The sequence below is a fragment of the Oncorhynchus clarkii genome, chromosome 2, assembly GCF_045791955.1.
Source record: "Oncorhynchus clarkii lewisi isolate Uvic-CL-2024 chromosome 2, UVic_Ocla_1.0, whole genome shotgun sequence".
NCBI classification, from domain to species: Eukaryota; Metazoa; Chordata; class Actinopteri; order Salmoniformes; family Salmonidae; genus Oncorhynchus; species Oncorhynchus clarkii.
The window spans coordinates 85,325,306-85,337,570 of NC_092148.1; the positions used below are offsets into that span (position 1 = coordinate 85,325,306).

Sequence of the window (12,265 nt, forward strand, 5' to 3'; positions counted from 1 at the left end):
ATGAAATCCAATAGAACAGGAGAGTAATGCTGGTTAAAAACTTAAGGCTAGGGGGCAGTATTCGGAAGTTCGGATGACTGACGTGCCCAAAGTAAACTGCCTGTTACTCAGGGCTAGGATATGAATAGAATTGGTAGCATTGGGTAGAAAACTCTGAATTTTCTAAAACTATTAAAATAATGTCTGTGAGTATAACAGAACTGATATGGCAGGCGAAAACCCAGATTTCTTGTTTTTGAAGTCACTCCAATTTGAGGCCATTCCAATGCTTGTCTATTGCAGTTCCTATGGCTTCCACTAGATGTCAACAGTCTTTAGAAAGGGTTTCAGGCTCGTTTTTTGAAAAATTAGTAGTTGTAGTTTTTCAAGATGGCTCTCATTTGGACTGTGGTCTTGTGGCGCGTGTGGATGAGGGCGCGCACTTCGTTATTTACCACCGGTATTGAACATAGAATGTAGTATTTTTATTTACATATTAGGGTACCTGAGGATTGATTAGAAACGTTGTTTGACTTGTTTGGACGAAGTTTACCGGTAACTTTTGGGATTCCTTTGTCTGCATGTTGAACGAGTGGAACACTGAATCAAACGCGCCAACTAAACTGACTTTTTTGGGATATAAAGGACTTCATTGAACAAAACAACCATTTGTTGTGTAGCTGGGACCCTTGGGATTGCAAACAGAGGAAGATCTTCAAAGGTAAGTGATTTATTTTATCGCTATTTCTGATTTTTGTGACGCCTCTGCTGGTTTGGAAAATGTTTTTAATGCTGGTGTATGCAGAGCGCTGTCCTCAGATAATCGCATGGTATGCTTACGCCGTAAAGCCTTTTTGAAATCTGACAAAACGGCTGGATTAACAAGAAGTTAAGCTTTTAAACGATGTACAACACTTGTATTTTCATGAATGTTTAATATTACGATTTTTGTATTTTGAATTTCGCACTCTGCAATTTCACCGGATGTTGTCGAGGTGGGGCTCTAGCATCCCACCCAGCCCAAAGAGGTTTTAATGGCATAAGGAAGTCTTTAGAAAATAACTGCCTGAAAGCTTCTATGGATGGATTTTCACAAGGCTATTTTACTTCAAAGTAAGACGTCCAGCTCGCATTACACTACCCTGCCTCCAGCTCGCATTACACTACCCTGCCTCCAGCTCGCATTACACTACCCTGCCTCCAGCTCGCATTACACTACCCTGCCTCCAGCTCGCATTACACTACCCTGCCTCCAGCTCGCATTACACTACCCTGCCTCCAGCTCGCATTGAAAAGTGGGTGATGTGCTGATAGTCAAGAGTAAGCAGTCTATAGCCTATGAACCCTTAAGGCAAATGGGTGCGCTTCACCAAAAGAAAAAAAAGGGGGTATCGTGGACACCAAAGTTAACACGAGAATGCATTTAGAATTGTTATTTGTTGCCAATGACTGGGCTTATAAAAGCAGGTTTCACTCCAGTAACCTACAGGCTTTTTAAGGAGCTACTCTCGTGCTGACTGACAGGTGGTAGGCTATTCAGCTCCTCAAACTAGGGTCTGTATGCTGTGATAAATGAAATGCCTGACGACTAACAAAAATACATACGCACCAATTTAATTCCACAAAATGATGAAAATAACCTGTAGACCATTAAGCATGTATTTTCGGGCAGCTAACCGATTAACATCACCCTTGCAAAATAAAACAGCCCCACCCCCCTGATAATTCTGTCTGTTTTTAACCAGGCAGGATATCCCCACCCCCAGTTGAACCACTGCCTTCGCCCAAACCCGATTCGTCAAAAATAACCAGTGACGAAAACACAAACACTGAACTAATTCTGCTCGTTATCTCATGCAGCCTAAAGCCTGATGACAGATCGACGGTACCAGAATGTTTAAATAGTCTGTTCACAAGAGATTCATCTTATGTAGACCGAACAGATCAAAGTTGAAATAAACCTCTAGCTACCAATTTCAAAAAGAGGGCAGTCATTAGGAAGAAGGAAAAAAAGACATACATCAAATACTATATTGTTTACTTCACTCAACATGCTGCTCACATGTTTTTTCCTACCTTTTCAAACTCATCATCTATCTGTTTCAGCAGGGCAGGTTTCTCATCCTCAAAGAACATGCGTAGAGGAGCTCCCATGTACAGGTACATGACTCCTAGGAGGGTGATGGCTGCGGTCCGCACCGCAGGGTTGGTCGCTCCCAACGCCGTCTTTACGTTGTTGATGAAACCCTTCACATTGATGCTGCAGGGGATACACATTATCATAAATGTATATAACACAGAGCATTTTACCCGCAGACTTGTGTTACCACAATGATTTGGTGAATTAAAATACCTAAATCATAGGACAGCGAAGGCTTTGATACTGTTATTGGTAGATGAATACACCTCCAATAATGGAAAGCAAGACTAACCCAGTAAATCCAAATTCCTTCATGGCGTTAGACAACCAGTTGAGGGTTTCAGCTTGATTTTTTGGATTCTTCTGTGCAAAAACCATGGAGACCACCTGAGGGATGAAGCACATTAGTGAACAACTACAAGATGTCCTTGAAAGTCCTGGGAACGTCCTAAAAAGGTCCTGACATGGTCCTCGGTGAAGTCCTGGGAACATACAGGGAACTAGATAAAGGTCCCACAGAGAATGTTCCCTTAGGACCATCAGGCGACGTTCTTAGAGAACGTGGAATCATATCTATAAACCAGTAATCCTCTTTCATGTTGTCTGCCTTGGACCCTATCCCAGTCAAATCATTACAGACCAGGCCAGGGACCGGTTGAAAAAAATAAAAAAGACCCATGACTGAAACTTAAGAGGATCTCAGTTTGATTGGTTGGGGCCAAGTTAAACTCCCTTTCATGTAAGAAAGTAATGACCATCATCATGCTTTTAGGGAAAAGCAGGGTTCCCCCCTCTTTAAAAAAAACAAACATCTAAAGCCAAAACTGCTTTCAAAATATTTGCCAAAACCTCTTTCAAAAGTGTTCTCACAATTGCATTAAGAATTGTTGTGCACTGACTGCTTGTCAGAATACACGTTTCCCCTCTTATGGCTCTCGCGACTTGAACCTTGAGGAATATTTACCTTGCATAGAACACACCGCAACTAGCAGACTAGGTCATAGGTCAACTATGGGGCTGTCTGATTTAGTTTCATTAACACCGTTACATGGCAAAGATAGTAGCACTGGAAAGTTCTAAAGAATCGGCTTTGAATGACTTTGCCAGCAACTACAGTAGGCTAGACACTGCTGTCTGAGTTGAGCGCCACTTGATGTCCATTATAGACCATTTAATGATATATATCAGAACGTCATCAACAATCCTGCATGTCAGTTAACAGAAAAATGAAATATTTGGGAATATATATTTTGTAGAACAGACATGACATACTAATCTCCAAACCAGTCCTGGGACCCCTGTGATATTTATCTTACTTGTGTTCTTAGTCTTGTTCTTTTCATTCAAAAACAGACTAACAGAACAGCAGTGTCATAAACAAACAGTGACAACAAACCTGTTCAGCAGTCCAGGGGAGGGAACAGGCCTCGGCAGTAGCAGTCAGGCCCTCCTTAGCTTTACCCCCACACTTCACATCTCCTATTTTATCAACCAAGCCGTCCAGCACCACGAAGGCAGACGTCTTGGAGAAGGAGCCCTTCTGGGCTATCAGACCCACAATGTGGAGCTTCATCTGCATCACCTGAACAAACCCAAGAGCCAAAAGTCAGTTATGAAAACCATGTGGGTGGATCCATCTAGTGAATACCTTTTCTTTCTACATGCATCCAAAATAATGACAGGAGCTGGACAAAAACAAGGTCCAATACCAAAAAAAGGGACTGTCCACTAAAATATATACTTGTTTGTGATACTTCCATTTTATCGGTAAGTGTTTAAAGTTGGTATACTGTACCTGGAAGTTAGTCTCTTTCCAGCCTGGTTTCTTGGCCAGCATCCTGACCAGAGCCTGACATGGCATCTCATTCTTGTCCATCTGCTCCACAGCCTGATGACAATCACATGAAAGAACAGTAAATGACGCCCCCACTTAAAATATGTCTCTAACCCATTTACACATGTAATCTCCAGTCAGGTTAGAGCTATAAAAAAAAAAAACGAGGTTTATATGCCAGTTGTTGAGGCTAAAAATACTTTGGAATTCAGATGACAATACCATTATGTTGTATGGAGCATGTTCATGATATGAGCAAAAGCACCAAATTAAATAGAACACAAATGTATCTTATTATGAGGTACAGTCCATTTGGAAGGTATGACTTTACCCACATTTTGTTACGTTACAGCCTTATTCTAAAATGGACCAAATCGTTCCCCCAATCTACACACAATACCCCATAATGACAAAGCCAAAACTATTTGTACATAACTACTGTAACTACTGTACATAGCCCATCTATAATTTAGCCCAAACAACTACCTCTTCCCCTACTGCATTTATTTATTTTGCTCCTTTGCACCACATTATTTATATTTCTACTTTGCACATTCGTTCACTGCAAATCTACCATTCCAGTGTTTTACTTGCTATATTGTATTTACTTCGCCACCATGGCCTTTTTTTGCCTTTACCTCCCTTATCTCACCTCATTTGCTCACATCGTATATAGACTTATTTTCCTACTGTATGTTTGTTTTACTCCATATGTAACTGTGTGATGTATGTGTCGAACTGCTTTGCTTTATCTTGGCCAGGTCGCAATTGTAAATTAACTTGCCTACCTGGTTAAATAAAGGTGAAATAAATCAATTTAATCCATTTTAGAATAAGGCTGTAACGTAACAAAATGTGGAAAAGGGGAAGAGGTTTCTGAATACTTTCTGAATGCACTGTATGAGCAAAAAAGAAGTCAAACTATACAAGGTCAAAACTAGTTACCTTCTGAAACTCCTCCATGCTGGCCAGTCTCTCCTTCCAGTTAGCAGAGTCCAGCAGCTGCATGCAGGAGGCAGGGAGAACCGCGGCCGACTTCTCCTCACATACCTCAATCTAGAGGACACAGACAGAAGAACGCACTCAAGTTAATTAAAATAGTAAAAACTCCCTAGAAAGAAGAAACCTAGAGAGGAACCGTGGCCAGAGCCAACCATAGAGACGACTGCTTCACTCATGTTGAAACAGATCACTAAAGCATCAAAACATGGTGAAATGGCTGCACATTACAATCTGCGAAACAGCCGTGAAACGTTATGAGCCAACTTACCGATAGCTCTGTCTCTATGAATTCCTTTGTTTCAGGAACTTTCTTTCCTTTGGCACTCAGAGCAGAGGCAGATTTCCCTTTCTTAGGAGGTCCACCAGACTGCAAAAATAATGAAAAACACAAAATATAACTTTTTATTAAATAGTAGTTGGCCACCTAATCATTGCCCGAATCCCCAATTGGCATTCATCACTCCTCACCTCTCCACCATGATAGCTGATGTATGGTGAGAGTTCTGGCACAAATTGATTGCTGTGCATCACCCAACTGGTTGCTACACATTGGTGGTGGAAGTGGTGACTTTCCCCACTTTACTATGCAAAGCGCTTTGAGCACCTACTTTAGCTGGAAAGGCGCTATATAGATGCATTATTATTACTACTACTATGGTTCCTGTGTCTCATTAGGGGCAGTGTAGTGAGCCTGGTTAACAAAACTGGTAACCTGGGATTCACTTTGTAATGTTGTCTCAGGCCAGAGTGGCTTTATATGCATTATAATTGTATAATCAATCACCCAATCACACCTTAGCTGCTGAGGCCTTCTTGGGTGGTCCAGAGGATCTAGCTGGATTCTCAGCAGGCGGTGCTACCTTTGCAGGCGGTGTTACCTTTGCAGCAGGTGCCTTCTTCTCCGCCCCTCCACCTCCTTTCTTTCCCAGCAGCTCCACTTTATCAGCACTTTCTTTAATCTGTTCATTTAGAGATGGAGGTCAGGTCATTTCATTTGTCGTCAACTCTTTAACGGCTAAACTTAAAAAGGGTACAACCTCACTCACTCATAATATAACCCTTATCCAATAAAGAACTCATCTACATTGACCTCAACTAGTCTGAAGGGGTGAACTAGTTTTTCACAGGATAAGCAACACAAGATAACAATAATAAGGATACTGATAAGGAATATATATATATATATATATATATATATGAGAGAAAATGATAGACTGATACATCTTTTATATAGACTTGCCTAGGCCTGTGGCGGTCACAAAATTGTCAGCCGGTGACTGTCAAGCAAATAACTGTCGGTCTCACGGTAATTGACAAACACATTTAGCATCTCCTGGCTTCCATACAAGCCACTGATGCAGACCTTTGGAACATCTACATTTTAAATCCATTTAATATAGCCTACACCATCACAAATCCATGATTTATTTTAGGTCTAAAGAAACATGATATGATGAAAATGTAGTCCATTTCAGAAGAACAGAATAGCATACTCTGAGCATACTCTTGTCCTTATGTTAGGTCCTGATCTGGCTATGACAAATGGCTGTGAGCTGCACTAGTTCATTTAGCAGACAACATTTGCTTAGAATTCCGTGGCATTATTTTATAATTTGAAGAATACAACTGAACAAAGCTGAATTAAAATAGAAAGGATATTTTCTCCTAATGATTTGAGGGAGTAACACGTGGCTATTCTGTGTTGAGCGGTTAACAAAAAAAGGTGTACTCCTATATGCTTAGAGTTAGTAATTTAACTTTAGTTCTACAAACGTTGGGCTATATGTTTTGATTTAATACATTTGTAATGAGGACTTGAAAAGCCGCACTTCATCAGTCTCTTCACAATTTGACAAGCACTTGATAATGCCATAATGCACCCTAAAAAAACTTGATGGTAGGGATATCCTTGTCTCATCGAGCACTAGCGACCCCTGTGGCGGACCGGGCACAGTGCACGCTAACCAGGTCGCCAGGTGCACAGTGTTTCCTCTGACACATTGGTGCGGCTGGCTTCCGGGTTGGATGCGCGCTGTGTTAAGAAGCAGTGCGGCTTGGTTGGGTTGTGTATCGGAGGACGCATGACTTTCAACCTTTGTCTCTCCCGAGCCCGTACGGGAGTTGTAGTGATGAGACAAGATAGTAACTACTAACAATTGGATACCACGAAATTGTGGAGAAAAGTAAAATATATATTTTTAAACTATTAGGTTATTTCATCACATTATAAGCGCAGCAATGCGCACACGGCAGGAAGCTATAAAGGGTGAATGTTCCATTAGCGGGGAAACACCATTATCAAAAGTGACTGCAAAATGCGATTATACATATAATGCTTTTATTATAAAAGGTGCATTTTTAATGGGGAAAATTATCTTCCCCAAACTTGAAACTCATGGGCTGCTTATATGCCAGTTAGGCTCTCCTTGTAAAGAGGATTAATGTACTTAATTATAAGATGTTATATTTGGCCACTTTGTGTTTTGATAAGGTTTGTAATCACAACTAAAGGACTATGGACTAAGCTACATGAGGTGTGCGACTGATTCGAAAAAGTCGCACAAAAAAGGGCATTGTTTCTTATACTGGGCATCATTCACAAGTGATAATATATAATTCACAAGTGATCGGCTAATTCTGTCACCCATCAGACTATTCTTGATTTAATCTTGTCAGGTTCTAATTTCATAGTGACACTATGAAAGCTTAACCAAGTTTATTCTTCCCAGAGGATCAATACAGCTGCATTAGACAAAAACCTTTTCACACAAGCACATATATTTAACCCTTCCTCCTAGGCCGAGTCTCCTCCTACACATCTGTACAAACATTGTATCTTTACTGCAAGGCAGGACACTAAGTGATACGGGCCATAAACTTTTATTTCTCCCTTAACGTGACCTGACCTAGACCCCCTTCATCATTAATCCATGGCTGTCCCCCCTTATGCCTGCCACATGTGATCGGTTTCCCTGCAGTACATTCCAAGCTTAGTTGCACACACTATATACCTTCCTACAACAGATAACCATTAACTTCTGGTGTAGACCCTCTAAACCATAGCACTCAATATTTCAATAGGATACCTGATAATTAACCTTATCCCAAGTTTAGGAGTTTAGCACCCAGAATCCATCAACATATAAGTGTGAAGTTTGGATTTAGACGGGTGCATGACAATGGTCCAGTCTCCAAACAGGGGTAGCAAGATAAAATCATGTCATCTATGCACTTAAATAGTGAATGGAGGACACTTTTCGTGTGGTTAATTTTCATGCCAGCCAGGTAGGCTATACTCCTGTTGTAAAGATAAGCAATGTGCTTAATATTGGGAAAGTTGAGAAATAAATATAGTAGGGCTAGCCTATAGAAAGCTGTTGGGATCCTCCTCTTTTTAAGAGGCCATCACTCTGTTTTCTCGCACAATTGCATAGCCTATAGAAATGTTGCACAACATGAGCTCATGGGCTCTCATGAAGTGTTAGATTAGATTTTCGAACACATTTGCATTGATGTCAGTGTGATTAGAGGGACAATAGAGTGCTGAGTACCAGGCAGTTAGCAAGTTTGGTTGGCTACTAATGACCATCAGCAGCATTACTACTTGGAGAATCATCATTACCGTGACTAAACGATGACGAGGAATTTGACTGCCTTCATGACTCGTGACCGCCGGTGTGGCGGTAATACGTCATCGCAACAGCCCTAGCCTCACCTTGTCAAGCTTGAGTTTATCCAGATCAGCCAGGAATGGGTTGACAGCCTTCTCACCCACCACCTTCATGGCTGTACCCAAAGCTTCATACGCAGCATCTCTCACCTCTGGGGCCGAATCATTCACTTGCTGAGAGGGTTAATCAAGAGATCAGGAGTAGGAGCATTACTCCACACACTCAATCACAAATTGGTGGACAGAGCATAATTTGAACAGAGGGCCATTTTCCCAGACACAGATAAAGGCTAGTCCTAGACTAAAAAGCATTTACAATGTTAGAGTCTTGACTAAGCATGCATTTTAGTCCAGGACAACGCTTAATCTGTGTCTGGGAAACCAGCCCGGAATTTGCCTGCTTAGAAATAGGAAATGTTCAGATACCTTGAGAAATGCAGGGCAAAAAGCTTTGAGCATGCTCTTTGGCAATGTGGCTTGGGTACAGTGGCGGAAGCTTCTGGCCAGGAACAGAGAGGCCTGTTGTTTGATGGAAGGGTTCTTATTGTCCATCACCCCCAATACATCCTCACTGATATTCTGGAGAGTTGTCTGAAAAACATGGATAGCATTGTGTCAAAAACAAGACATTGAGGGCCTCCCGAGTGGCGCAGCAATCTAAGGCAGTGCTACTGGAGTCACTACAGATTTGGCTTCAATCCCGAGCTGTGTCGCAGCCGGGAGACCCATGAGGCTGCGTATAATTGGCCCAGCATCGTCAGGGTTAGGGAAGGGTTTGGCTGTCCGGGATATCCCATTGCGGGCTGGGAGCATGCACTGACACGGTCGTCAGTTGTACGGTGTTTCCTCCAACACATTGGTGCGGCTGGCTTCTGGGTTAATCAAGAAATTGAGGAACTAATCGAATTAACAACCCAAATAACACTAACAGTAATCCAAATGCAATCTATACACATCTACACTGGATGAAACAGTATACTCACAGTAAGGAAGACTGCATCAATAGCCTCTTGCAAGGCCTGGACCACTTGAGGTTTCTTCTCTTTAAACTTTTCTAAAATTGTTGGCACCACCTTGAAAACATTGCGCATAACATATAAGTACTTATGTTTAGTCAGAAATCAAGATGTATAAAGAGACGTTCCCTCTGCCATGAGGATAGCTAGCTAGTTAACTTACATGTCCTGCATATGTTCCAAACTTCTTCCGGAGCCCAGCAGCTAGTCCAGCCAAACATTTGGCTGCCAAGGTCACCAACATAACATTTGCATCTTTCCCAATAACCTGGAAAACAAGACAGAGTTGTTCAGTAGATTTTTCATTGTCGACCGACCTACTTCCTTCCTTGAGACATTCCATTTCCCAGGATCCCTGGCAACTCCATTAAGCAGATATGCATGTTACTGTACCTTTTTTAGTGCTCTGACCAAGTCCCCATAGTCACCGTTCTCCAATTTAGGGTTTTTAGCCAAGGTCTCCAATGCTTCTAAGGCCTCTTTCCTCTCCTGCCATTTTTTGGCCTCCTATGGTCAGATAAAAATCAGTTAGTTGTTACAAGAAACAAAATTGCAGTGAAACTCATTATATAAAATAATTTAGACACATTCAGCATTACATCACATCCAAAGATCCAATAGGGCCTTTCCTAAAACACAGGGGCCCAAACTTACAATTTTGTCATAGAAGTCTTTAGGTAGTTTTGAGAGGATCTCCACTGGTTCCAGCAGCTCATAAGGATCAACTTGAGGTGCAGGTTCGTCATCGTCATCTCCTGAAAGAGTTTACAGACTGAGACCATCTGATATTGTAGTCCTAGACCCATCTCATTAGTAAGAGTAGTGAGGAAGAAAAAAAGACGAGGGGATATATTGGAGACGGTTTGATGTCGACGCGTCAGCACAAAGGCCTTTCTCAAGACCAGTTTCCATCAAACGTCAATCTTCTTATCTGTCAACAACACCTGGGCATTTAAAGTTCACTTTAAATTGCACAAATTCACTCTCAAACGCCATTGATGAAGAACAATTGTTCCACAAATGGAATTAAGCTGCAGGGGGTAAAAAGCAGCCTAGTCACAGATCTGACTGTGCCATCTAGCCAACATTTCCATAAAGAGTGGGCAAGATAGCACAAACACACCGCCACCCAGGCTAGGAAAAGGGGGGGGGGGGGGGGGGGGGGAATAAAAAGCTTAAATGCGAACATCAAAACTATTTATGAGAAAGCCTACCGTCTGCCTCGTCTCCTCCAGCCGCCTGCTGCTGTTCAAACTTGGCCTTGAGGGCCTGCTGGGAGCGTAGGAAGCGACTCTGTTTAGGGGCCGTTGTTGGCAGCTTCACCCACTCCTCTTCCAGCTCTTTCAACTGTGGAAGAAAGAGGAAGATACCCAACTGTTAGACATCCCATTCATCGGTTGATCCGGCATTTAGGGAGACCCATACTGCACATGAGCATACGGAAACTCTGGCTGCATCTCAATTTGTCTTTCCACAATTCCATGCTATAATCCTATTATTGGAGAAGGTCCAACGTCCCTCCCCTCAGAACTTATTCTCCTATAAGTTTTGAGAAGGCAGAGAGGATGTGTATGAAAGTGTTCAAAAGTGTCATCACACCTGAACAGAGTTGATGCCCTGGAGAGGAGGTCGCAGAGCATCCCGGATCCATTTATAGATCTCTACTGAGAGTAGTTTGGCCTCATCTCGGACTGCCTTTTCTCTCGACTCAAACTGTTTGGGCAAAACTTTCACCACTGGCTTCAGGGTAATAATCTTGGAGCCAAATTCACTGGAAATAAAATAAAATAAATAATGTCACATTTCAGAATTTAGGCCTATGTATGTAATGAAAATAGCAATGGTAAAAAAAGAGAATTAATTGGTTGGAGAAATCTCTAGGAAAACTAAGAAATTGAACAACTCACCTAAGTGCCTTCCTTAAAGTTTCAATACAGGTGACAACAATCTTAGGGTTTTTGTTATCAAGGCCTTTGATGAGCTCGTCCTGAACCACCTCAGCCCTCTCGATCTCTATGTACATGAGGCAGATGTCGGAGCCCAGCTCTTTGGCCCTGGCTTTAGGCTGGTTAAACACTTTACTGACCACTCCCGACACCACCTCTCCTGATGTTCTGGAACACAAGCACAATACAGAGAAGAATACTTAGCCAACCATTCAAATACAAGCCATTGAAATTATGTAAAAGGTGGGATACATACTGTGGAGTGTACATCATATAACAAGGGTTTGTGGAAACAATATTTGATATTAGATACCATTGTAGAATGCAAGTGATTGTTTTTGTATAATATAATACCATGTTGTTCATAACCAGAAGCTGTCCAGGGGGTGTAAGAGGTCATCTGGAAATACCACCTTTTAGCTAAACTCAGTATCTACCAGTCATTCAATAGTGTAATCCTTGCCCAATAGGCTGCACACAATAGACGGCTATGATGTCAGACTGACTAACCCCATAAATAAATATCAGACAGGCATCACATTTCTCCTGACTGTGTTGCAGCTTACTGGAGCTTTCCACAACAAGCCCATATTCACACAGAGAGCAGTACCTATAACACAAACAGAAAGCTTTCACTGGGAGACTGTTGTTATATTCACCCAAATAATTACGATGAGT

At 41.9% G+C, this 12,265-nt stretch overlaps 1 protein-coding gene across 5 annotated transcripts in view; it reads right to left on the reverse strand.

Annotated features, from left to right (window-relative positions):
• Window positions 1-12,265, reverse strand: part of LOC139375317 (cytoskeleton-associated protein 5-A-like) — a 36,961-nt gene that overhangs the window by 22,089 nt on the left and 2,607 nt on the right. For all 5 annotated transcript variants that reach the window (XM_071117010.1, XM_071117019.1, XM_071117001.1 and 2 more), the window contains exons 4-19: window positions 11,549-11,755; window positions 11,241-11,412; window positions 10,856-10,988; window positions 10,296-10,396; window positions 10,035-10,148; window positions 9,805-9,909; window positions 9,609-9,698; window positions 9,052-9,216; window positions 8,671-8,799; window positions 5,750-5,914; window positions 5,224-5,322; window positions 4,899-5,009; window positions 3,915-4,007; window positions 3,516-3,701; window positions 2,412-2,506; window positions 2,056-2,239 (exon numbers count right to left, since the gene is read on the reverse strand). In XM_071117010.1, coding sequence (XP_070973111.1) covers window positions 2,056-2,239; window positions 2,412-2,506; window positions 3,516-3,701; window positions 3,915-4,007; window positions 4,899-5,009; window positions 5,224-5,322; window positions 5,750-5,914; window positions 8,671-8,799; window positions 9,052-9,216; window positions 9,609-9,698; window positions 9,805-9,909; window positions 10,035-10,148; window positions 10,296-10,396; window positions 10,856-10,988; window positions 11,241-11,412; window positions 11,549-11,755 — 2,149 coding nt within the window. The remainder of the gene's footprint in view (window positions 1-2,055; window positions 2,240-2,411; window positions 2,507-3,515; window positions 3,702-3,914; window positions 4,008-4,898; window positions 5,010-5,223; window positions 5,323-5,749; window positions 5,915-8,670; window positions 8,800-9,051; window positions 9,217-9,608; window positions 9,699-9,804; window positions 9,910-10,034; window positions 10,149-10,295; window positions 10,397-10,855; window positions 10,989-11,240; window positions 11,413-11,548; window positions 11,756-12,265) is intronic.